The 26,957-nt window shown below is 46.1% G+C and overlaps 1 protein-coding gene across 1 annotated transcript in view; it reads left to right on the top strand.

Annotated features, from left to right (window-relative positions):
* The window catches only part of smg1 (SMG1 nonsense mediated mRNA decay associated PI3K related kinase), a gene marked incomplete in the record, with an annotated part of 55,992 nt that overhangs the window by 5,871 nt on the left and 23,164 nt on the right, over positions 1-26,957 (top strand). Inside the window, 28 exon segments of the mRNA XM_042228909.1 lie at positions 905-1,118; positions 1,734-1,859; positions 1,963-2,035; positions 4,401-4,498; positions 5,108-5,281; positions 5,929-6,150; positions 6,584-6,685; positions 7,024-7,302; positions 8,300-8,430; positions 11,713-11,874; positions 12,032-12,150; positions 12,236-12,323; positions 12,439-12,540; positions 13,415-13,555; positions 13,797-14,023; positions 14,204-14,403; positions 15,052-15,213; positions 15,944-16,098; positions 16,212-16,345; positions 16,560-16,871; positions 17,130-17,271; positions 20,020-20,170; positions 20,375-20,495; positions 20,891-21,139; positions 23,989-24,140; positions 24,836-24,971; positions 26,263-26,407; positions 26,521-26,659. Coding sequence (XP_042084843.1) covers positions 905-1,118; positions 1,734-1,859; positions 1,963-2,035; positions 4,401-4,498; positions 5,108-5,281; positions 5,929-6,150; positions 6,584-6,685; positions 7,024-7,302; positions 8,300-8,430; positions 11,713-11,874; positions 12,032-12,150; positions 12,236-12,323; positions 12,439-12,540; positions 13,415-13,555; positions 13,797-14,023; positions 14,204-14,403; positions 15,052-15,213; positions 15,944-16,098; positions 16,212-16,345; positions 16,560-16,871; positions 17,130-17,271; positions 20,020-20,170; positions 20,375-20,495; positions 20,891-21,139; positions 23,989-24,140; positions 24,836-24,971; positions 26,263-26,407; positions 26,521-26,659 — 4,456 coding nt within the window.

Below are 26,957 nucleotides of genomic sequence, written 5' to 3'. Positions count from 1 at the left end.
TTCCTACGACCACACAGATGAAGCTAACGATAGCCCGCGGCCTCAAGGAAGCTGTCGCGCGAGGAGTGGATCATAAGAATGTTTCAGATGTACTGTTGGTGAGGTTGAAGTCAGTAGACTTTTGTAACTGTTACCTGACTGACTATCACTGTTGGAAAAAAGGTTGACCTTCGATGTATCCTGGCTGTACACTTAAATGTAGTTTTAAAGTTTGCATTAATCATTGGGACTCCAGCTGTGCTCTCTGCGCATTCAATCTAAAGCCAGCTGCTGGTGCTTGTTCTTTTTTCTACTGTTTAATAGAAATTATTACAGAAGTTTGTTTCAACTATTTGTCAGGTTACAACCTTTTTCCAAAATGAATTGCATTCAGTTTTCACCTTTATATTCAATGAAATAGTCCATAATGACGAAGGTTATATTTGAGGTTGTTATTTTGTTGCCATGACCCTCAAAACGTTGCTCAGGTGCTTCTTGTTTCCACTGATCATCTGTCACGTCATTCTTCAACTCTGTTGGAGTTCATCTGTGGTGAATTCAGTTGATCGAACATGATGTGGAAAAGTGCACACTTGTCTATATAGGGTCGCATATTTGACAGTGTCGGGGCACAAACCCAGCCATGAAGTCCAGGGAGTGCTCTGTAGACCTCTGAGGTAGGAGTGTATAGATCTGAGGACGTCTCTGCATCACCGAAGGTCCTAAGCAGCACAGTGGCCTCCATCATCCATATGTGGAACAAGTTTGGAACCACCAGGACTCTTCCTAGAGCTTCCTGCGTGGCGAGTCTGAGCGATCAGGGTTGAAGAGTCATGGCTGTGCACCGACGCTGTCCATCCAAGCCGATCGAAATAATAGTCAGGCCGCTCTAAAGTTGTTTTTTTTCCTGTGTTGATGTTTTTAGCAGCAAGATGCTGTGGGAGCTGCGTCAGGATGCTGCAGCCTGCCTTGGTATCCTGTGCACCGTACTCAGCTATGAGGCAGAGCGCATCTTCAAGTGGCTCTTTGTCAAGTTCAATTCAAGCAGTCGTGATGAGGTGAAGCTGTTGTACCTGGTGGCAGCACAGCGCGCTTTGGAGGCTGCTGGGGAGAGGAAGGCCTTTTCTCACATTATGCAGGTAAAGACACGGCCTGATGCTTTTCACGAGTACAACTCTATCTGTCCGGTTCATTTTGACCTGTCTCTGCATCAGCACCATGCAGCTACTCACTGTTACAGCTTGAGGCTACAGATACCCAGGGCCAGTTAGCCTGCATTTATACTACTAATGATGATGATGTAAGATGTAGGTGTATGTTACATGCCTGTGTACACTAGTGCTGGAACAGCAGAGGGAGTGCAAGTCTTGCAGAGAGAGTGTTGTTCAGGCTTATTGATAGTAATCTGTTAAACTATTCACAGCACCTGCGCTGAAATTCACACCATGCATAAGGTTGGTTGCTGTTAGCCAGTGCCATGGCAGTGGGTATTGCTTTCAGTCAGTTTGAATTAAGAGCTGCAGTTTAGTTTGACAGTAGCTACAGTAACAATCTTCAAAGAGCCGTGCAGTGTTGTTGCATAGTAAACACACGTTCTGTCTGGGATGTTTATCATATTTTGGTCAATTTGTAACCAGTTGCCATATCGTCCATATCATACTTTCACATCACATAGACGTGTATAGCAATGTTATTGCAGACGATGCAAAGCCCTGCAGAGATGTACAGTAGATGGGGCCTGCTGTGTGTTTCAGATGGTGATGAGCAATCTGCAGTCCATCCTTGAAAACGTGGACACTCCAGAGCTGCTTTGTCAAAGTGTCAAATGTATTCTTCAGGTGGCACACTGCTACCCACATGTCTTCAGCACCAACTTCAGGGTGAGTATTGTTCCATGGCTGAGACCAACAGGTGCACTGTGTTCAGATCACAGCATCTCTGATCTTTCCAGCCACTGTCCTGATGTCTTCTGCTGTCTCACAGGACACTGTGGACATCCTGGTGGGTTGGCACATTGACCACACACAGAAGCAGGCACTCACCCAGCAAGTCTCAGGTCAGTAAGCGCATGTTAGCGGGCAGTACTTCTGCAGCTGTTTGACATCAGCAGGCTTATTTATAACCCAGTGGGAAGGAAGAGCATTGAAAAGGTTCATGAGAAAACGGGAGCAACACGTCCACACATTTCCCTGCCACCACTGGGATTCCTCCTGCCTCACACCCTGAAACACCGAGCAGTGGTTTCTACCCCCGTTGTACCTCTAGTTTAGATTCTATTGCAGCTGTTTAAATGTACGGCCCAAGCGTGCTACTTGGCCAGTACCCTGGATTAAAAGAAGAAGGCAAACATTCAGAGACCAGAAATGACAGCCTTAATGTTTGCGTTCATGGACACATTAAGAAGGAAAGCTACTCCCAGTGCTGTGTGATACTGTACATACAGGGCCAGTGTCACTGATACTAATCCTGAGCTTATGCAGAGGAGAGCTGTGTGTTTTCATTTGCAAAGTGAGTGCATCGTTAGTACTCAGGAGTTCATTGTCATTTCGTATTTACCCAGCCTGAGACCAAGTACTGTTTCTCAGCAGCCGCAGTGCAGCACACAGTACAGTTTAAACAGACTGTAATGAATCGCAACAATAGTTACGGATAAATAACATAACATTAAGTTCTATGTGCACATAACAAAAATGACTGTTAACACAGAAGGATTATTATATTCAGATTTAGATTTTTTTTCTGCTACTTCCAGGAAAACGTTTTCTTTTCTCTTTTTTAATGAATTATGTCAAATAAAATAAGATGTATACACAATCTGAACTAATTTATGAGAAATGTACCTTTACTCTGTCTTCATGGAAGGCTCGAGGTTAATTGTCTTCATGTCAGGTTTTCCAAGTGAAGGTTTCAGTGGTGATCACAGAAACAGCGCTGCTGTGTCTTTTACTGAACTCAGCTGTGGGGGCTTGACGTTGTTCAGAAGCTGCTCCTAAACATGTTTGCATTGCAGCTCTGCTTTTAGTTGCAAATGTGGGTGAAACACATTTACAGTGTTTAACACAGCAGCATGCTATGGTGCTATGCGTTAAATGATCAGAAGTTGTAGAGACTGTTTTTGTAATTGAATTATTCAAAGCACTCGATGAGTGCAGACCTGTTTTGCTGCTGACTCACGGCTCCATCAGCAGTAACATCAAAGCATTCAGCAAAGCTCTCCAACCTTACAAATGGATGTTAAGAAACTTATAAAAATATATTTGAATAAAAGAGATTTGTTATTGGCACACCTGTGAGATAAAACAAGGTCGCCCAGTCCTGCTGCTGCCGCTGGAGGAATATCACGGGTGACATTTAGACTTGGATTATTATAATAGTGTTTTAATACACATCAGTGGGAAAACACTACGGCTGCGTTCACTCTGCAGGTCTTGATGCTCAACTCCGATTATTTGATCAAATCCGATTTTTTTGTCTGCTCGTTCACACTACAAATAAAATGCGACAGCAAACGCGCTCCTGTGTGAACGCTCAAAGCGGCCGCATGCGCAAAAGAAGACGTCACACACAACGCGCTCTGTTTAGACCCAGAGCAAACTATTGTCTGACTGATGGCCTTAATATAAAGACTCCGGACTTTACGTTTCCTAATTTTACTTTAAGTTATAAAGTTATTTACATTTAATAGAGGAGCGCTGCTTCAAAGGACAGCTGCAGGTTTCTGTCAGAATCTGCAGATTATACAGTACAAATAAAATGTTCACGTTTCTCCAACGCTGTCTTCCCAACATCTACGCTGGATGGACAGGAAGCGTTCGCGATGTCTTCTCCGGCGCTGATAGTTGGCGTCTGTCTCGTGTCAGTGATGTAAAAGACGGATTTAATGCAACGTGACCATCAAACAGCAGTCGCTTTCTAAAACATCGGATATGTATCGGATCCAGCACCACATACGAAAGTGACCCAGGTCGGATTTGAAAATATCGGATTTGAGCCGTTCACGCTGTCACCATGATGGGATAGATGGTCGCACAGGGTCAGAAAAGTCGGATTTGATGCGCTTTCGCCTGCAGTGTGAACGCAGCCTTAGACTTGTGCAAAATGCAGCAGCCACACGCCCTGTCTCTCCAGCCCTCATGAGTTTACACGGTCTGTTACTGAGAAGTGATTTTAAGATTCAAATCCTTCATGGCCCAGAGTAGCATTAAACTCTACAGTTTGTTCTTTTTATTCATTTTTTTTTGAATAAAACTGTTAAAGATGTACATGCTGTATATTCTTTGGGCTTGGAAAGTTCTCAGTGATTCTCCCGGCACGTTTTGAAGGAGCGGTGGGTCATGTGTTTGGATGGGTGGGTTGATGTGTAAACACAAATCCAGTTCAGCTCGTTTACCTGCAGCTCTGCTCTCCCTGTCTGTGCTTAGGCTGGTTACAGAGCCTGGAGCAGTTTTGGGTGGCCGACCTGACCTTCTCCACCACATTGCTGGGACAGTTCTTGGAGGATATGGAAGCATATGCCGAGGTGACGTCACCAAGCCTCTCAGCCAGTTATATTTATTTAGAAGGTGCAGTGACGAGAAGCAGCCAGGTACCTGCAGTACTGAGTTTAACCCGGCCCGTGTCCCAGGTGGTCTCTGTGTCACCTGTGAGCTGCTTCCAGAACTGGTTTGCTTTGTTAGATCCCTCCCTGGGAGTTCGGTCTGACCACTTGTACTTGAATGATGTATGTTAGGTCTTCAGCCGTGCTCAGTACTGGCAAGTATGGTGAAGAGTGAGCACAAGTACTGTTGGAAAAAGCCCAAACCTCTGTGGTGAATGAGCCATGTTGAAGCTCAGACCCCGGGGAAAGGACTCGCTGCGGTGCTGACCTGACGGGCGGTCTGCTGTAGATCAGCTAAATTTAAGTCTCTAGACTTCACTGCACCTTATACTGTTCAGTAGGCTTTATTTAAATGTGCAACAAACTGGAGCCAGTGTGTTTGGGTCCAGCTTATGCTCAGACTGGAAACCCTCAAAGATCCTTGATGGTGTTAAATTGGATTTTCTTACCAGATAATAAAAATTAAATGATGCCCCATAGAGCTAATGGCTATGTTTGTCTCGTGCTTGGCTGACTCTTTGCTCTCTTTAGGATCTGAGCCACGTGGTCTCAGGAGAGGTGCTCGATGAAGATATCCCCCCTCCCTCAGTGTCGTTGCCCAAGTTGGCAGCCCTGCTGAGAGTTTTCAGCACAGTGGTCCGCAGCATCGGAGAGCGATTCAGCCCTTTCAGAGGACCTCCTATTACTGAAGTCTACGTGACAGACGTAAGAGCTGCACCTCTGACAACCAAACAGGAGATCTGGAGAGCACTCACTGACAAATGTGGATCGCAGTTTGGAAATAACTTACTGTTAAAATGTGTTGAGAACATTGTGCTGTTGGTAAAAGGAGCACATCTTCCAGGTTTCCTTTGATGAAGTACTTAAATACACACTATATTTACCACAGTGCCTTATTTTCCAGTAGTATTTAGTTTGTTCTAAGAAAGCCTGAGGAGCAGCTGGTCAATAAGACGTTCCTCTGAAGTGTGCACACAACGTGCTGTGGTAGTTGGATAATGACAGGTTGGACACAGATATTGATTTTAGCCACAGCAAGCAGAACATCAGAATTTAGTGCACCTTCTTTTTACATAACTCAGAGGAACTGAGCCTCGTGGACATTTAGGTTCATTCTTTTTTCCTGCACATTGAACTTTTCTCACGTGTGAATTTGACCGTTAAAAGAAAGATGCAGATTTGTAGCAAGGCAGTCAGCATATACAGGTTAAGCCAAATATTTCTTTACACTTCAAATCGGTTACAAAATGTTTCTGTGGTCTCTAATACGTTTTATTATTACAATCTGTGAAGTTCGCAGTCTGGGCTTCATCACTGTAGTCACTGTTCTCTGTTTCCTGATCTTTCCAAAGGTTCTTAACCGGGTTCTGGCCTGTGTGACCGTGGCAAAGCAGGTGCAGTTCTCTGAGGCCGTTCTCACTGCAGGGAATGAGTGTGTGGGTGTGCTGCTGGCCAGTGTAGAGCCCTGTGGGCAGCTGATGGATGCTGTCCTTGCCTACGGTCTAGACCAGCTGGACTGCTGCCAGGCCTGTGGCCCAGACTACAACCTGGCAGTGCTCAATCTCCTCACTCTGGTACAGTCACCTAACGGGTTTTATATGTACTCATAGAATAAGATGTGTTCATTTGTATGCTCACAGCCTGACTGACAAAGTCTACACTGATGCTGTAGTTTGACCTGTTATGGTTGCGATGAGCTGATTGCAGCTTTCTTACAGTCTGTGTTGCAGATACCAGTTTTTGTCCTTTTCTGCACTAAACATTGTGATTTCCTGTAACAGCCCCCTGTCTCCACCCCCACACATTCTTAGTCCCTACCGTGCCCCCTCCCCTCTGTGGCAGTTACCAGTCTGGCTGTCGAGTGCTGTAAATTGTCCAATTCTGATAAACCTTTGATTAAAGTTAAATCTGGGACTGCTACAACTTGTGGAAAATTCTGTGACGGTCTAAACAATTAGCAAGCCTGACTTTGACGTTGTGTGAGGAATTTTTAATGTTGCCTTTCAGATTGTAGACCAGGTCAACACCAAGCTGCCCGTGTCCTTTGTAGAGAAGCTGTTGGCACCAGACTCCCAGCTGCTGAAGCTTCGCTTTCATCAAGAGAAAGAGGTTTGGCTTCACTCAGTGTTCCTGTACCACCTTAATGGGCTTGGCATATATTTTACACATCTAATAATCCAAGGCCGCTCCAGTCTGCATACCAAATATCCTCGGGCAACGTACTGAACCCAAGTGGCTCGCTAATGCAAAAGGCCTTCACCTTAGAAACAAGCTAAGATTCTACCAAGAAAAACATGTTGCATATATATCAGAGCAGGAACATGCATGAAGGTCAGTTATATAGACTCAGTGTGTTCTTGGCTCATTCGTAAGTTGGGTGAGTGAAAATAATTTGAAGATTTTCTGTGTTGATGAGTGTAATCCCTGTCCATGTGCTCCCTGCACAGGTCATGTCAGCTGTCCACGGTGTGTACCAGGCGCTGCTGAGCCTGAAAAACATCCCAACACTGGAGGCAGCTTATAAAATGGTGTTGGGCGAGATGGCGTGTGGTCTCAACAGCTTGATGGAGACTTTGGGTCCCCTGGAACCAGGGACCCTCTGCCCTAATATCCAGCACCCTGCTTTTGCTCCCCTCACCCTACCGCCAGAAAAAGCCCAGTTCACCATCATCTTCAACCTCAGCACCTTTACCACCATTGGCAACACCAAGAATTCTCTGATTGGGGTGAGCCGTTGTCTATTGTTAAACATCACAGTAGCACTGTAATAATAATACTTCCTTTGGTGTGACTGGTGTGGTAAAAGGTTCATATTAACTTTACACTCATTAATACATCTAAAGATATGTTCCTGTAGCGCATTTTGGGACATGCGTCATTGCTGGGTTCATCACTCAGTGTCTGCATGACAGCCATGCTGATATTCCTCACAGTTTCCTTCTGTCACACTCACAAAGTTAACACAGTGTGTCACAGTAGGGCAGCACGGTGGTTAGCACTGTTGCCGCACAGCAAGAAGGTCCTGAGTTCAATCCCACCATCAGGCCGGGGTCTTTCTGTGTGGAGTTTGCATGTTCTCCCCGTGTTTCCGTGGGTTCTCTCCGGGGGGAAGAGAAGGGGAGAGAGAAAGACGGGGAGGAGGAAACAACGGTGAGAATCTGCGTCAATACCTGCTGAAGAAAAAAACCAGTGAAACCACAGCAACAACCAATATATGCATAAATAACAGCCCTGCCCCCAGGACACGAAGCAGGCATGGAGGACACCCGGGCCCCAGAGGCCCCCCAGAGCACGAGAGCCCCAGAAGGACCACAGCAGGGACGAGGAGCCTGAGATGTTGTAAGATAGGTGGAGTGTAGCACCTGGCCTGCATGCATTCCCACCCTCAGGCACACGTACATACAAATACTCTCACACTCACACAACATGGAGACACACAGGAATGGACACAGTACACAATCACACTCCCCACACACACACTGTACTTCAGAATCGAAGCACCAACAACCCCAGAGGGGCTTGGTTTACCACGACTACTTTTATTCTTCCTCGGCCAATCAGCAGCGCTCGTGCAATTGTTTCACGTTTTTAAGATTTCCCCTCTTCAAATGTATGACCCAGCACTTCGATGTGATAATGTTTGCACCGCCACAAGATTCAGTCCATGGTCTGTGTCCGCATCTTCTTTTGGTTCATTGGTGGTTTTCTGTGTGTTTTATCTAGATGTGGGCCTTGTCGCCGACAGTCTTTGCTCTTCTAAGTCACAATCTGATGCTGGTCCACTCTGAGTTGGCTGTCTACTACCCTGCTATCCAGTACACCGTACTCTACTCCCTGTACTCTCACTGCACCAGGTAATACACCCACATGTACTGTGAACAGAATCACTGCTGTCCACTGCAGCATTCTCAGTTATGCAGACATGCACTACAAAGGGACGAGCCACCCCTCTTAATCTTTTTATTCAGGTGTTTTCAGTCCACTTGCAACAGGTGTATAAACCAAGCAGACATGCGGTGTGCCTTTGTGCACACTGGTGAAAGAACAGGCCATCCTTTTCTCAGGCTAGGTGCTGTAACAGATGCCACCGTTACAAGTCCTTTTACCAAAATCCTTCCCTTCTAGACCTTCCACCACCAACTGTAACTGCTGTTATTATGAGCAGAAGCAGTTGTTTTGCTGATTGCTGCTCACCGTCATAGTAATGCTGAATCAGAGCCGTCATCCTGAAGAATCCTGAAGCTCCCTTCCAGTCGATTCACTCAGTACAACACATGAGTGTGAGATATCACGCCCCCACGTGTCCTGGCTGAAGAAAGCTTTGTTCATGCCTTTAAGCCCCACCTGCACATATACCTCCGTCATCACAGTCACCCTCAGTTCTTACACCTCACTGAGTCGGGCTGCTCCTAGTTAGGTTGGCTTAACTGTCCGTGTTGGTGTTAGCCTCCAGTTAGTGCGCTGTGGTTAGTGCTGCCTGCACTGTTCACCCTGTCCTCAGAGGTTCAGTTTCTCTTTGCACGACAGCAAACGCTACGATGTCTGCCCATCTGCCTGGGGATTGTCCACACTAGGAGAACACTGACGGAGCCCGAAGCCTGTGCGTTTTGTCTGCAGCTCCGGTACTCGACCCTGGAAAGACGGGGGCCCCAGCTTTGTCCTAGTCCGAACACAAGGAGTGTCTGGTTGATGCCCCTGCATTTAGCTGGGCTGACCACATGGAATATGTTGATGGGTTAGCTGAAGATGAGCTGGAACCAGGCAGGAACGCTAACGGTCACAGATGATGCTGTGTTGGGCATCGGCTTGGACATTCATGGTTTTTCGGATGATGAGCAGGAGAGCCCGTGTCGGCCCAGTGTGCTGCTCCGCTGACCGACCACGATGACAGCTCTTTGTTTCCCTCCTCAACGCGGTCAGAATTGTCACGGATTACATCCGTCGTGCGTCCTGCTGTGCCGCACTCTCCCTGGGCAGAGGGATGGTGCAGAGGCACCCGAGCAGTTACAGATATACCTGTTCATTAGAATATCCCCTTGGTTGTTCTAGTGTTAAGTCTTCTGGAGGAGGAGTAAAATGCCCCCAGAAACCACCGACTTGTCTGTCTGAAAAGGGACGATCATTTCGTTTCGTAGCTCTCTGCATCGTCTGAACGATGTGGCTGTTCTAAAAAATTGTTGCTACAGAAGAATGCCATTTGAGAAAATCCAAGCTTCGTTATTACCAGTGTATGTATCCTACTGAGAGGGCGCGCAGAAAAAGAAACCAAAGGAAAAAATCTGCAAACGCCTCTGACTCTGCTTTTATTTTGCTTCTTCAGACTAATTAGAAACCTCGCTGGATTTGAACTCTGCTCACCTTCTTAGTACAAGTGTCTCCTTGTGCATCTCTGGATGCTTCCAGTGCTGCTGTGTAGTTTCATCATGGACGTAAATACTATCCAGACATGAACTCAATGAAGTGGCCTGGCCCTCAGTTTGTTTGTTTTTTGCTGTGTGGGAGGAGTTCGGAGAGACCATGGAAAAAACCGTCAGGCGACTCAGGAGGGGAAAGCAGTGCTCCACCTGCACTGTGTATAGTGCGGGTGGAGTGCTGCTGACTTCGACTGAGGAAATCGTCAGGCGGTGGAAGGAGGATCTCCTCAATCCTACTGGCACATCTTCCGTGGCAAAAGCAGAGTCTGGGGATGAGGGGGATGACCCGCCAATCTCTGATGGCGAGGTCACTGAAGCAGTTAAACAACTCCTTGGTGGCAGAGCCCCTGGGGTGGATGAGGTCCGCCCCGAGTTCCTGAAGGCTCTGGATGTTGTAAGGCTGTCTTGGTTGACATGACATGGACAGGATTTCTAGGTGTAGCCAAGTGGCGGAGGGCTTTCACTTCGGTGGTCTCAGAATCTCATCTCTGCTTTTTGCAGATGATGTGGTTCTGTTGGCTTCATCAGGTGATGGCCTCCAGCTCGCACTGGAACGGTTCGCAGCCGAGTGTGAAGCGGTGGGAATGAGAATCAGCACCTCCAAATCTGAGGCCATGGTCCTCAGCCGGAAAAGGGTGGAGTGCCCACTCCAGGTCAGGGACGAGACCCTGTCCCAAGTGGAGGAGTTTAAGTATCTCGGGGTCTTGTTCGCGAGTGATGGGAGAAGGGAGCCAGAGCTCGACAGACGGATTGGTGCTGCGGCTGCAGTGATGCGGATGCTGCACCGGTCCGTCGTGGTGAAGAGAGAGCGGAGCATAAAAGCGAAGCTCTCAGTTTACCGGTCGATCTACGTCCCTACCCTCACCTATGGTCACGAGCTGTGGGTAGTGACCGAAAGAACAAGATCACGAATGCAAGCGACGGAAATGGGCTTCCTCCGAATGGGTGGCTGGCCTCTCCCTTAGAGATAGGGTGAGAAGTTCGGGAGGGGCTCAGAGTAGAGCCGCCGCTCCTCCACATCGAAAGGAGCCAGCTGAGGTGGTTCGGGCATCTGACAAGGATGCCCCCTGGGCGCCTCCTGGGTGAGGTGTTCCGGGCATGTCCCACCGGGAGGAGGCCCCGGGGCAGACCCAGGACACGCTGGAGAGATTATATCTCTCGGCTGGCCTGGGAACGCCTTGGTGTTCCCCCGGACAAGCTGGAGGAGGTGGCTGGGGAGAGGGAGGTCTGGGCTTCTCTGCTTAGGCTGCTGCCCCCGCGACCCGGCCCCTGCATAAGCGGAATAAAATGGATGGATGAATGGCCCTCAGGTGCAGCGTCCTACCTGTTCAGACCGACTGGTTTCTTGGCTGTGACCCAGGTTTGGTGTGGACGTCTACTGTGGCAGTTTAGGCTTCAGCTGTGGTGGGCCTGTGTCGTTATACGCCCACTCTTCAAGTTAAAGCGTTGAAATGTTACCACCTCGGAGGACACGCAGCAGATGTCCAAGTGGTTGTCATGGGACATTCTAACAGTAACAGTGGAAACCCAAACCTGATTAATATTATATGGGTGGTGTTGTAAAACTAGCTGAATGAAGAAAGTCAAGTTTGTCTCTGTCACTGAAGATTATTTGAGTGAACTGTGAGCTGTGTGAAGGTTAGTGAACGCTTAGTGTCTCTCGATGTTTCTGTTTTATGGCTGCTTCTCTAATCAGATGACCTCCTCTGTCTCTGTTCGCAGGCACGATCACTTCATCTCATCCAGCTTATCGTCGTCTTCTCCCTCTCTGTTTGATGGTGCTGTCATCAGTACTGTAACCACGGCAACTAAGAAGCATTTCAGCACACTGCTTAGTCTTCTTGGAGGTCTGCTGTCCCGGGAGCATCTTTACCCCGAGGCCAGGTTCTCTCTCCCCATTTTTAACCAAACACAGCTCAGTGTTTTATCACTAAGTGTTCACTGTTTAGCTAAATGACTCATTAGCTGTCTAACGATGACTGTAAACCAGATTGAACATATTGGATACAGCTGTTATAACAGTCTTATGTTGGTATGTTAGGAAACTGCTTCTCACCTGGGCTCAGGAGATCTCTCTGCTGATGAAGAAGTCGGACACCTACAGCCCCCTCTTTTCCCTGCCCTCTTTCAACAAGTTCTGCAGAGGGATTCTGGCTAACGGTGAGAATAAACTCCAGAATTGTGCTTTACACAGGCTTCACCACTGAGCAGGATGTTTAATGCTGTCCTCGTTTTCTGTGGACAGCTCTGAATGAAGATCAGGGTATCTGCCTCCAGACCTGCCACACTTTACAGGTCCTTTCTTCATCACTGTCTACTGAGCTGCTGCAGAGGTGAACGGCTTGCTTCTGACCTGCACGTATATGGAAACATATGATGCCTAATGTTTGTTCTCTTGTATTAAAGCCTGTGTGTGTGTCTGTGTGTTGTGGGTTGGGGGTGTCTTAGGTGTACAGATGTGTGCAGAGTGCAGTTGGTCCACTCGGCCATGAGGGTGAGGCAAGCTTATGGTAAACTTCTCAGGACAATCCCTCTTGATGTGGCTCTGAGGTAAGACTTGCTGCACAGCTGTACCACTGCACACTTGATTCATTCACGTGATTTGACATATACATGGTTGATGTGTTGTTATTAGCAGTGGATGTCTTCCTGATTGCTCTGGTGTAATAGAGGCATCACCCAGCATCTGATAGACTAACAAGCTCCACAGTCTTGTTCTTGACGTCGGCTCATGCTCAGTAGGATGAAATGTTTTGGATAATTTGCCTTTGGGATGAAAGCTGTGGTATTCGCCATACAGCAGAATATACCCGTCTCTGTGACCACTACAAAACACCAAGTTCAGCCTTGGGCCAGCTATGAAGCATTTGGTGCTACAGCAGCTGTTGGCTCCTGGCTATACAGAGCCTAAACTCTCTGAGCTCCACTTTAATGAAAGGCAGTCAATAAACCTGCTGTTACTTTGGCTCGTTTTCCTGTATCTAGTAGAGTGTGGGTCTGGCTAATGATTAGCTAAGGTTGTACCGAGTCTGAACAATAAGTGGTCCTGGTTAATAACTACAGACTACTACTTATTCAGAGTTATTACTTGTGTTGAGTCTAACTACAACCCGGCAGGTCCCAATTCATTAACCAGCTGCTCGCTGTTTCACAGCTAATGTGAGTGCAGGTTGTTGCATCCTGCCTGACTGCCATTTTTCAAATAAATTAAATAGTTTTGATTAAACGTATGAAAGCTCCGTGTTTTAACCAATCTGTACTATTCATCTATGACTCTCAGAGCTGCACACTCACAAACGGCATTGCTTTCATCAGCACTGTCATAGTTAGGGGACAGTTGGTGTTAGATTTGAACCGCAGTTGTGACCCATCAGGAGATCGGATGCATGTTCTCAACATATGCGTGTATATTGCTTGTTCACAGTAACCACAGCCATCCTGAAATGAGGAAGATCTCTCTGGCCATTCGCCACCACATGAGCCATGCTCCGAGCAGCACTTTCCACCCCCAGGACTTCAGTGACCTTATTAGCTTCATCCTATATGGCGTCCTGCACCGTGGAGGGTAATGGCACAGTGACAGCTGCACAGAACTCTGAGAATGTCTTTTGTTTTACAGTCTCATGGTCATTTTTGATCTTTGGTAGTCGTGCTGTGGGTTTACACAGATGTGTGTATCATGACGATTTTGAGTCAACTATAGTGAGAGATTCACGTCAGGTCTGCGTAATGTAAGGGAGATCTGTGATGCACGCTTGGTTTTATGGCTTGTGATGAATAAAGGTGGTCATGTCCTGTATCTACAGCAAGGACTCCTGGCTGGAGCGCCTGTACTACAGCTGCCAACGCCTTGAGAAACAGGATGGCCGTGGAAGTACAGATGGTAGCAAGCCAGACGTGGTGACACGGGCACTGCTGAAAACAGAGGTGTTGCTATGGCAGTGGGCGGTGTGGGAGGCTGCACAGTTCACCGTGTTATCCAAACTCCGAACACCTTTGGGTCGAGCTCAGGACACCTTCCAGACCATTGAAGGTAAAGTGAAGAGTTCATGTGACTGCATTCACAGTAATTGTCATTTACTTTCAAGATCTTTTTTGTAACCTCCAGAAGAGGTTTCTCAGATACATACAGATGCTGTCTGGTAAAGAAATAAAACTGGGACAGTTCATCTAAAGTTCTCAGACACAAACCATTTTCTCTGCTTTGTTGCAGGTATGATCCGGAGCTTGGCTGCACAGAGTCTGAACCCCGAGCAGGATGTTGGAGCTTGGGCGGGCAGTGGAAGTGACAGTGATGGTCACCACCTAAATCAGCTCCGCCTCACTTTGCTGCTTCAGTACCTGGAGAACCTGGAGAAGCTCATGTACAATGCCTACGAGGGCTGTGCTAATGCTCTGACAGCTCCACCAAAGGTGCGCAGACAAACTCCACGGCTTGAAAATGAAATAGTTTAACATTTTGACACTAAAGGAGATGATAGAGCCTCAGTTTTATCATTACTACAGGTGTCCTTGAGTTTTGTGATAAAGGAAAAAGATACTGAGTCACAGTTTATCAGTAATTTATAAGTGCAAACAAAATGTATGAAGGGCGTTTTTAATCTTTTCTCCAGGGAGTGATTGTCATTGCTGACAGATTGGCTAAGTCAAACCTTACATATAGCCTCCTCTATAATGTCACATAATAAAATTGAAACAACTATTTTCTGTCTGGGATTTAGTGTCCTGGATCGATTGACGATTGATTGTTCATCCTGTTCATAGCCTGCACATACTTATAGTTATAGCATATTCACAACATACTTCATACCGTGTACATTATAACATACCATAATAGACCCATTTCTGTAATATACTTGCATATATATATTATTGCTAATATATATTGTAATATATCTATATCACTAAAGCACTTCTGGATGGATGCAAACTGCATTTCGTTGCCCTGTACCTGTGCATGTGCAATGACAATAAAGTTGAATTCTATTCTATTCTATTCGATTGATTAATAATCAGTCGCTTGTATAAATGATCACGCATGCCTTTTTCGCCGCTTCTCAGGGAATTCGGACTTTCTTCTACACGAACCGTCAGACGTGCCAGGACTGGCTGACGAGGATCCGCTTGGCACTGATGAGAGTTGGTCTTCTGTCTGGACAGCCAGCAGTAACTATTCGCCATGGGTTCGATCTGCTTGCAGAGATTAAAAACAGTGGCACTCAGGTCTGTGTTAGTAGAGTATCCTCTATGTATTAGATGTAGTAGAGATGTATATACAGTGAAAATATTCATATTACTTCACTTGTTTGTCATGTTACAGTAATCAGCACTGAATGTAGTACACAGCTGCAGTGCTGTCAGAGGCTTAGGATGCTAGCCACTGGATTTAACTAGCTGAGGTCACCATGCTGCACAGCCCTTCTCCTCAGTTCACTGACCATCTTCCTGTTTGCTGATGACATATTTAACATCTGAGAAATCTAACATAGCGTTCTACCTTAAACTGCCAGCTCCGCTAGAGTTGACCAAAAGGAACTCTTTGACCTGACCCTTCGGTCATGTCTGGAGGAACCCAGGTACCGCTTATTACCTGGTCAATACCATCCCATCTTCCAACAGGACAACAATCCTAGGCACACAAACCAAGATAACAAGAGAGTGTCCCAGCCAGAGTTCAAACTTGATCTGAACTGAACAGATGTGAAAATGGCTGTGCACCGAGGTTCTGCATAGAACAACGGGAGAAACTGCCCAAAAATGAGTGCCGAGAGGCTGTAACATGACCAAATGTGGAACGAGTGAAGTGCTGTGAATAAGTGCTGTAGTAGTTCTGTTTGTCTGTGCAAATGCTGAGTGTTAGATTAGGCAGTGTATCATTTGACCATCCTACAAATACTGTGGTAATAAATAGTGTCATCTGTCTGGGTGAACTGTGGTTCTGTGGACTTTAAAGGGTCCAGAGCTGGAGGTGCCCGTGGTGTTGCTTGTGGAGGCTCTGTTGGAGTTGCATTGTCCCGAGGCCATCCAGGGCTTGGCAAGTTGGAGTGCCTCAACTTCAGGCAAGAGTATGGGCTGGTTGTCATCGGTTGCGCTGCAGGCTGAGGGACGGTAAGGACTGGCACACTAACCGATTATCCTCATGGTTCACTGAGATACTCATTTGTAATAGATTCATGTAGTTTCATTGCTGTAATCAACTGTGCATATGTTTGTATGTGCAGGTTTGAGAAAGCAGCCCAGGAGTATCAAGACCAACTGTCTGCAGTTACAGGGATGGACTGCAGCATCAAAGGCTCTGACTCCTTCATGCTCAAACTGTCCAGCAACACAAGCAGTCCAAAACACTGTAGCAATGGTAACTAGCAAACATCTCCTTAGAAGCAGCATGTTTATTTGTTCAGCTAGCTTTCTAACTGTTCCTGTAGCACAGCTGTGAGGCACACAGCCACTGCAGGTAGGCTGTGCATCACCCGACTCTTAGAAACGTGTGTTTTCTGATGCTTTCTTTGTTTTTTCATCTTTCCTTTAAGTTTCACTGATGCTATGATGCTTGGTGTCATTTTCAACAGGTGACAGCAGGAAGACGGTGTTACTGAAGTCGAGTGAGTGCTCTCCAGAGGTGCTAAACTTTCTGGCCAACAAAGCCTGTCAGTGTTATGTGGCACTTTGTGACTGGGCTTCTGTTAAGGAGTGGCAGGCCACTGTCAGCACCCTCAAACAGAACTCGACCAATCCAGTCAGCATCAACTTGAAGACAGATTTCAATTACATCCATGCTTTGAGTCACTTTGAGGAGGGCGATCTAGCAGAATGTGGGGTTCAACTGGAGCTGCTGCCTGGAGAGGATTACACCGCTCTTTCTGGCAGTAAGGACAAACTTGGTAAGTGTCCTTACTGCCCCGAGTCTTAACAGACGCCTGGATTGTGACTGAGTTGTGCATTTGCAGTAAAACTGGTATTTTTTCCCAGAATGTAATGTAGGATTTTCAAAGTAAGACCACAGGTATCTGCTAAAAGGCTTGGAACATTTTGAATCTCAGTGACCTTGACCTCAAGGTCAGCTTTTCTGAAAGTCAGATTTATACCATGGGACCCATCTACTGGTGGCTGCTAGTATTTCTAACACTCTTTGTGCTTAGATCTGAAAAGGCTCCTGCCCTCAATGAGTCCAGATCCAACTGAGCTGCAGAGAGCTATCGAGGTGCAGCTCCTTCGCAGCGCTGTAAGTGCAATGACCAAAGTCAGCGAGCAGCAGGATCAGAGAGCAGCACCAAACTCAGAGTGAGTTCATTTTTTATGGGTCAATCATTGTCAAATGCCGTACCAGCTCTGATTTCAAGGGGGAAAAGCCCATTAGGGTAATGAAACCCTTCTTAATAGGAGAACTGCCACATTTTAGCTTTCTATTGTTCAGTTTGCTCAGAAAGTATTTTTGTGATAAAGTCGGGCGTTTCAAGCCTTTTCTGGCCATTTTCTGACGGCTGTAGCAGCATACACACAACAGAAAACCGAGCAGCCATATGAGACAAAGCGTAGAAACAGAGATGTAAAGAGATGATTATTGAGATATAAATACAAACCCAAATATTATTATAAAGGGACACAAGTGTGACACTGTTTCTGGGATGTTATCAGTGCACTGTGTGCAGGCATACATTGTTTTCTATATGCAAGACGTGCAGTGATCGACTCCCAGATTGCAGCCAGACATCAAACGTTAGAACATTTTCTTTTTGTTACTGGTGCAGATAACCACAACCCAGTAAGATTAAAGGCTCTTCTAAACTGATTCCAAGTTTTAACTGTATGAATTACACCTGGCTTGAGTATACGGTCTGAGACTGGATGTTTGGAACCTCGTGAGGCTACAGGGGAGGTGCGCACAACTCAAGCTCCTTCCAGTGACTACCAACTGGGGCTGATGGGATCCCTCTTCACCCAGAACAATAATATTAATACTCTAACATTTACTACTCAATAATATATATAATATGAATTTTGGAAGTGACGTGCGTTTTTACGTATCTTTGGCAGCTTTTTATTCCATATGAATGTTGATTTCTGGCTGTTACCACTGGACAAGAAAGGTTTTGTTAAAAAATGGGGACACTTAAAGAAATCTTGGATGCGAACACATGTTGATAGAGTTGTTTGTTCCTCCTAAAGTAAGAGGCTCGTTCTTTAGAAGAACCACTGATGATAGCAGAGGTGGATCATTGGACTTGTAAAGATCCTTAACATCACGTGCTACTCATAGACCTAAACACTTGGATTTTCTGTGGCTAATCTTGAAAGAGTTGGATCCAATTTGTCCCTCGCATGCAGAAGGGCGGGGCCTTAACTCATTATTTTGAATATTAACTTCATAACCAGATATTTCTCCAAATGTTTAAAGTAACAACAACAAACGAGGGTCTGATATAAACAGCTTGTCATCTGTATGAAGAGAGACTTTGTGCTCTGATCTGCTGGATCCCTTTAATAACGTTCATCATTAAATAAAAAATGATGAACTGAATCCGTGACAGAGGGCAGCCGTAGCACCCACTGGGAACAAGTCGATCCTATGGCAGACAACCGAATCTCCACGGCGTTGCAGAGGCGTGTCAACCAAGGCAGCCCTACAGCATCCAGGACCATGAAGAACTCCTCCACCCCCAACAGCCCAACTACCTACAAGCTAGTAGTTTGACTGCCTCAATGACCTCGCCCCTAATGATCAGCAAGTAGCCGCCCTCATCCACAGACTCTGCTCCAACTATTCCCTCCACTGCCTCCAGTTAAAGGCAGCATCACCCCATCCACACTATATTTACACTGTGCGAGTAGAGCATTGCTTTTAGTCACCTGACAATTTGCCAGAATTGCTTAGAGTCCGACCAAAAGTCTTGAACTGAACTTCTTCCACACCCAAGGTTGGAAGATGCTGTGGACTGGGCCGTCTGTCAGACAGGGCACCGACCCTCTGTCACAGATCTGGTGTCTCTGTTCTGGAGGGTCTGTCCAGTTTCCTCTCGCAGCAGCTGATCTAACTCATCAGCAGGGCGTGATCAGTTAACAGCTCAGCTCCTCTCTTTGCCTGAGTGTCATAGCAAATCCGTCAATGCAACGCCAATCTAGGTCTTGTAGTTTCGTCAAGTTTCCCAGTAGAACAATGGAATCAGTTCTAGGAAATCTCTGTCATTCGCTGCATACTTGCAGTCAGGTGGTCAGGAACCTTTCCCTGACCTGAAGCAGCAGGGAACCAAAGTCCAGCCCTTCTCCTGGAGACTGTGTGGTCTCACTCGTGCTCCCTGTCCAGCCCTGCCTCCAACTTCTTTCATCTAGGCCAACACGCTTGTTCCCAGCATTGAGCGCATACGGTTTACTGAACATTGCTTTTGTTGCTTAATATACATTTTTTTAGTGTGTTGTATATGATTGTTGTTATTAATTAGGTTCTTTCGTCAGCAGCAGCAGTAGGTTTACACTCCAGACTGACAGAATAAGGTCATATAGTAACAACCAGGCTTGGCAAACACTGATGTGTATATAGGTAAGGCAGGTGTTGCTGGAATAAACTGGATGTGGTTCCTTCAGAGATCTTTTTCGTGCTGCTACTTTGTCATTGCTCTGATGCCAACTTCTGTTAATTCTTTTGCATGACAGTGAAAACTGAGACGTTTTAAACCTCTAGATAAAAGAGAGCATGTTTAGCAGCACGTCCAAGGTAGGAGGGAGAGACTGACAGCAACAGACTGTCCTCTGTGCTCGTGTGAAAGAACTCTTTAGGCTGAAATGGGGTTACGAGTGTAAATCTCATCTATCCTTGGTGTGTTCAGTCCATTTCCTGATTCTGTAAAGTGAGACTGAACGACAGCCTCCATTCCAGGGCCAAAAAGGAGGAAAAAGTCGGTTAATTCTGGAGTCGTTGCAGAAAACGGTCTCTTGTCTGTTTTCTTTCCAAATGTTAATGTTTAAAATGTGTTACTTATTTTTAGCACGGTGCCATTTTCAGACTGTAACAAATCGTGTGATGTGATGTTGCAGTACGTTGGTGCGTTGCTTGAAACAGACCGGACGGATCTGCTTGGGTCCCCTTCGCCTGTCGACCCTCACCCTCTCGGAGACCCTGCCCACATTTCCCACCCTGCAGCTCCACTCTACTGCCACCCTGGAGAATGCTCTCACTGGACAAGAGGTTCATAAATAAACTCATTTCATTTGCATCAAAAACGACTTTACAGTTGTTTAGTGTCAGTTTGGCGCAAACCACACCACACACACACACTTTCTAGGTTTCTAGCGTTAACTTCAGACCAAGCAGCTGCAATGAGCACCAGCTTGAACTGTAATTGTCCAGTTTAAAGAAACGTGGCTTATCTTCACCCTTTGTTCTTCACAGGACTGCGTGATTCCTCTGTGCAGTGAGGCTCTGAACTCTTGTAAGCAGCAGGATGCCCAGCTGTTCCTTCATGCCCTCAGATACAGCACATTTCAGAGACAACTCCTCCACAAACTTAAGGGTAACCATTGAGTCCTGTTGTTTCTGAGAGAATTAATCACACCTCATATATAATTTATGCGTGCTTCATAAATTGTCAGAGCAATTCTTCCAAGAAAGAAATGAAGCCACTTTGCATCTCTGAGGGTTAACCCAGGCGGTACAGTGGTTGGATGATCGGTCAGGCTGTCCAGCTGGTACCTCAGCTCGTCCCCAAAATAGCCTGAGCTTGGATTGGAGAAGAAGTTGGTTGGACCTGACCTTACTTTACAAAGTCCCAAATCCAGCTTTGTGCTGCAGACGTACTTTTTGCTGGGCTGAACGTGATCACTGTGCTGCATAGACAAAGGGCCATGGAAACATGCTGGATGGATTTGTCCATGTAAACCTCTAACATTTCTCCTCATTCTTGCTTAGGTTACTCTTCCTCCACCGATAGCCACCTAATGGAGCTTTGTCTGACTGCTGTCAAATTTGCCCGTAAAAAAGGCAACATTACACTGGCATCTCGCCTGCTCAGACAGTTCAGTGACACACAAACACAAGAAGAAGAGCAGGAAGAGCACCTGTGCAAGGCCTTCAGGCGTCTTAATCTTGAAGGCACCCTGGGGGAGAAATGGGGACCAGAGGTGGAGATAGAAAAAGCCAAAGTCCTAAGAACTGCAGGTGAGGGAACATCTTCATTACTTTACCTTACACTCCATTGGATGGGAAAAAGGGACCTGTTCACTCGACACAACAGGTAACACACACACACACACACACACACACACACACACACCCACACACACACACACACACACACACACACACACACACACACGTGTGTATTTATATCCTTGTGGGGACATCTCATTGACATAATGCTTTCCGCTAGCCACTTACCTAACCCTAACCATTAAAAATGAATGCCTAACCCTGTCCTACCCTAAACCTAACCATAACCTAATTGTAACCCTGACACTAAAACCACATTTTGAGTCTCAAAAATGCCTTCAAACTCTGGGGTCCTCACGAGGGCTGTTTGTCCCCACAAGTATAGTAAACTACCAATTTTTGGTCCCCATGAAGATGTTAATACCGTCCACACACACACACACACACACACACACACACACACACACACACTCCAAACCCAGGAAGACCCAACAAAACGATTAAAATCAATGTAATATGATGAAAAATCCTCACTGTAATCAGTGAGGTGATTATTTAGAAAGGGCAAACAGCTGGGAGATCTGGGTCCAAGCAGCACCTTGGCCTAACTTTGTGCTTAAAAATAAACTGAGGTTTTGGTTTCTGAACAGCTGATTTCGTTCGGTCGTCTGCGTGTTCACTCTGAGGTGAAGGTAGAAATGTGGAGCGCACATCAGAGACAGTTTACTGAGCTGTGATATCAGGATGGCAGCTGACTCTGTGTCTGCATCACTTTTCATTTAGTAAAAACTGTTTCTGCAGCAGTTTATGACAAATTTCATTTTTCAAGAATTATTCAGTGATCATTCACTGATGTGTAGTATACCCTCACTTTATTTATAGAGGGTTACTCAGACAACCTAAAACTCCAGGTCCTGTCCATATAAATGCACAGACTGGACACAAGGTATCCAGCTGCTGTTGTTCCTCTGAGACGAAAGATGGCGGCTAAAAGGCGCCGGTTCTATGCGGGGATTAAGCCGCATATTGATCTTCGTATGTTCTGGGAGAACTGAATGCACGACTGATGCTCTTGGAGAGCTTCTCTCCTACACGCTTGACCAAACAGGCATTTGTATTTCCTCTGACCACTTTGCCACAGATAGCATGTTGGTGCCCTCTTGTGGTCAAGTGTGTAAGACATGCTGTCCCGGTGCCCCGTTACCTCCATGAGAAGCGAGCGAGGTGTCTGCATGGTCACAGCCATGGAAACGCGACTCTGCGGGCTGTGTGATAGCCGACAGCATTGCTCTGTTTTTCAGCGTGTTTAATGTTTTCATGTGTGGAGGACGTGGTCAGTGAAGATGCAGAGTTCTTCCCACACACTGGTGTCTGGTTTAGCTGTCATGTCCTCTGAGCCATTAGCACAGAGGAGGTACTGTGGGCTCTCGTTGACAGAGCAGCTGCTTTGTAGCACTTATCAGTAAGGAAGCGGCCTTCCTTCCAGGGGAGGGACGGGGCTATGAAGATGAAGACGACTTTGGGTAAATGATAGATGGACTGATTTTTCTATATGTAAGCTGCGGGCTTACACATATCTTGCATGTCGAAATCCAGGGGAGACGCCGGTTTATCAACCTAGCTGGTAGCTGAGTGCTTTGCAGCCCAGCTGATGCTAGCCAGGGAGTTGGAGTCCACCTCCTTGTTGTCAGGCAGCAGGAACTGTGAGTCGGCCGACTCTTCATTCTCGTTAAAACCTCCTCCCTGTTCTTGTAGCATCTCCTCCCATATGAACTCCAGCAGGGGAGAAACTCTCACATCCTCCATGTGGCTCCAGCAACAGGAAAGTGGTAGTGATGGTCTGTGGCTCTCATCTGCCCAGCTCACGCCTGGTGCTGCAGCCAGATCCTCAGGTATCTCCATTTCGCCTTGCTCTGCAGCAGCCACCTGACAGGTTAGCCTGGTGAGCTACCCTACTGTGGAGCAGTTTGTGTGGACAAGCCACGCAGTGGATACGATCATGAGTGGATCTCAAGGCAGCCTGAGCATGCGATGAACCTATGCATGCTTCACACGGGTGTGCATCTCAACCTGAAGTCTTTTTGCATCAAGGATAGTTTGCTAACTTCCCTTCCATCTTCACTGTGTACGGCTCTGGACCCTGTAGCTCCTCTGAAAAAGTGCTTGACTCCGAGGTAGAATTCTCAGACGCACGCCTTAAAAAGCAGATAACTTGGAAGCTGGATAGAAAATTGAGTCTCACTAATTTAGACGACCATCATGTAGCCTGGAAAAAGAGTTTGCTGCTCTCAGTTAGAGAGAAGAAATTACTCATAACCTTCTCATGAATGTAAAATTATGCACAGCTACTTTGAATAGCATTTATATTAAACGCCTTTCCTCCAGTTGAATTTTACAGAGATGAGTTTGCTCGTGTGTGCGCTCTGAGTCAGTCATCAGCTGGTTCTCTTCGCTGAAGAAAGCCTGGCAGACCTGACCTGGGGTCTGCCAGGCTTTCTCTGTCCTTGCTGCCAGCAGCTGGAAGCAATAATAATGATGATGATGGTTAATGATGAATAATTAAAAATAATAAATCATTAATTAGTTATCGATACATCAGAAAAACAGACAGTGGCACTGTAGTTACGACAGATGCTGTGAGTCCACTTAGCAGAATAATTTCAAAAGCACACACAGTTTGACATTTTATAAAACAAATATGGAAGTTTCTCCCTTCAAGTCCCTGTCGAGCTGTTGAGCAGTAATGCCACTGAAACCAGAGATCCTAATCCAACCCTATTTTACAAAAACCCAGGTGTATGTGCAGAGCATTGATGAGGTCCTGAGGCTCTGTTTTCTAAGTGGTTGTTTCTCAGCAGGTCAGTCACTGACAGCCATGGAGATGCTGAGCAAAGCCGCTCTGTCTTATTGCCATTTGGGGAAGAATGAAGGCGCCGCCTGCCGCTCGCTGCTGACACTCTGCAAATGGTTGCTGGCCGACTGGAAGGACATGACGCCTCAGCTCAAACAGGTTTACTGCTTTTTGGAATATTTGGTAATGATAATCACGTATGCAAAGAGCTGTGCCTAACGTGAAAGCAGTACAGTGAAGTTAATAGAACACAAGAACATTAAGAATCGGACCAATGATGGGACCTAACCCTCTAACCTGCTTTGGCTCAGCTGATATTTGTCCTGGTTAAGAGAAGCAACATTTCCTCTGTTACTCAAGTCTAAGTAAGTGAAAGCTGACCCAGGTCTGTGTTAAACAGCCAGATATGCACACCTACTTTGGAGACGCACAGCTTGTGGTGGTGCTGATTGTCTTCTCCACCAGAAGCTTCTGACGTGTCCAGGTTGCTGCAGAGCCAGCTTCCCTGATCACTTTATTCAGCCCACAAAGTGCACTCATCTCCAGCATTTTGAAGATTGTGTTCAGTGTTGGTGCAGGCGATCGGATTATGTTGCTGGGGTGGACAGGTGCTGCATATACCATAAGGAAAGTGAAAAGCCCAGGTTGTAATCCACCATGGAGGCATGTGCTGACCCCCCTTCTTTATTGTCCTGTTAAAGATATTTAACCAAAACATTAAAAATAGGGTAAAGCACTTCTTGAAGCATCTTCGACACATTTTAGAAAAGAATAAAATATGTCTAATATAGCAGATGTGATTGCTTGGATATATCTTTAAAATGCATGCTTTCAGGCTGTTAATGTCTTTGTAGGTGGTAAAGAAATCTGCAGCAGTGAACTCATGCAGCGCTCTGGGCAGCATGTCGGCTCTGAGCAGGAACATTGCTGCTCTGCTGGAGCTGCCCCTGGAGGATCAGGCCATCCCATCAGTCACTGCTGAGATTTCAGGTACCATTGGAACCTGATGTATTCACACAGGACTTCTCTGGGCTGCAGTAATGTTGATCGTCCTCCTCTTAACTCTAAATCAATGACTTCTCAATAATGCAGAGTTGGGATGTAGCACTTTAATTTCCCAGTCTACTATACTACCACTCAAGTGTGGACACGCCTCCTCATTTAATGGTTTTTCTTTATTGTTACGACTTTCTACACTGAAGACATCAAATATATGAAGCAGCATATATGGAGTTATGTGACAAAGAAAAACTTGATAAATATATTTTAGTAGCCACTGTTTGCTTTGTTGGCAGAGCTGCAAACCCTGCTCTCAGTGAGCTTCATGATGTAGTGACCTGACATGGTTTCAGCTCACAGCTGTGCCTGTCAGGGTTCATTGGTGGTGACACTGTTGGGGATTCATTCAAAATTGAAGGCAAACTGAAGCAGCATGGCTACCATCCTGCAGACACACGCCATCCCATCGTTTAAATTCCAACAGGACGATGACCCCAAACACACCTCCGGGCTGTGTCAGGGCTATCTGACCAAGAAGGAGAGTGATGCAGACCAGACAGCCTGGCCTCCACAGTCACCTGACCTCAGTGGAGATGGTTTGGGATGAGATGGAGCGCAGAGTGAAGGCAAAGGACCAACAAGTGCTCAGCATCTCTGAACTCCTTCCAGACTGTTGGAAACCATTTCAGGAGACGACCTCATGAAGCTCATGGAGACGCCGAGAGAGCAAAGCAGGAATCAAAGCAAAGAATCTGAAATATCAAACATGTTTGGAGTTATTTCCCACGTTTTTGTTCACTACATATTTCCACGTGTTCATTCATAGTTTTGAAGCCTTCAGTGAGAATCTACAATGTCTTATATGTTTTCTATTCCCATGTGAAGCACTTTGAAACAACTTCCTGTTTTAAAAAGTGCTATAGAAAGAAATGTTACTTACTCATGAAAATAACAAAAACCATTAAATGAGACGGTGTGTCTGAACTTTTGACAGGTGCACGTCTGTATTAGCCTGACACTCTGTCCTCTTATGTCGGCAGTACATGTTGGCTTTTCTGCACATGATGAACACTTAAGATCTTTAAACTAAAAAACACTGAATCGTGTTGTTACACTTTCTTTCTCCAGTCCAACTAATCCCAGATAACTAGAAGTTAAACATGCTTCCCAGGCTCAGGAGGACAAATTACTCAAAATGATGAGACACCATGTACCTGCAGATGAATACTGAAATATCCACAACCCTCTAAAGTGTTTGATGTTAATGTTCTTCCCTGTACAGTCAATGTGGGTGTTGGAGAGCCAGACTTCGTGTTGGGTCAGCTGTATCAGTTGTCCACCAGTCTGGCTCCAGATGTGGCAAAGTCCTGGGCAGCCCTGGCCAGCTGGGCTTACCGCTGGGGCAGGAAGGTAGTCGATAATGCCAGGTTAGTGGACACACACACAGACTGTTGTGTATGCTCTACTGGTCTGCGTAATGTCTTTGGTGGCCCAACAACACAGTGGAAACATTACTTTTAATGGAGCTTCTCCTCTTCAGCCAAGGGGAGGGACTGCCTCTTCTTCCTGGGGAAAAGAAGGAGATAGAGGAGCTGCTGCCAGCAACAACAAGTGAAGAAGACAAGGACATGATCTTCAGTATTCTGGGACAGGCCATGTGTCGACCTACTGGTATCCAGGTAAAGTCCTGAACAGCTGATAGCACGTACATATAGTACACTGGGCGTAGTAGCGCTGCGAGGACACCAGCTGCTGCCTGAGGCGTGTGGACCTGTGCTCGGGTTGGTTAAGTATTTGTATTTATTTATTTATTTGTTGTCATTGTCAGAGAACAATGAAATTGCGTTTGGGGCTTCCGTACAACCCGTAAATAAAATAATGAAGAAAATAATAAATACCCCTTAAAACCCAAGTGTAAATATTTAACCCAGTGTGACTCCAGTGCAATAAGACAATCCTTAGCAACAACATGAGAAC

This window comes from Haplochromis burtoni, unplaced genomic scaffold (assembly GCF_018398535.1).
Source record: "Haplochromis burtoni strain Fernald_Lab_line unplaced genomic scaffold, NCSU_Asbu1 Contig_363, whole genome shotgun sequence".
Lineage (NCBI taxonomy): Eukaryota > Metazoa > Chordata > Actinopteri > Cichliformes > Cichlidae > Haplochromis > Haplochromis burtoni.
Note: the sequence above shows the minus strand (reverse complement) of the source record. Positions and strands in the feature narration are given on the sequence as shown.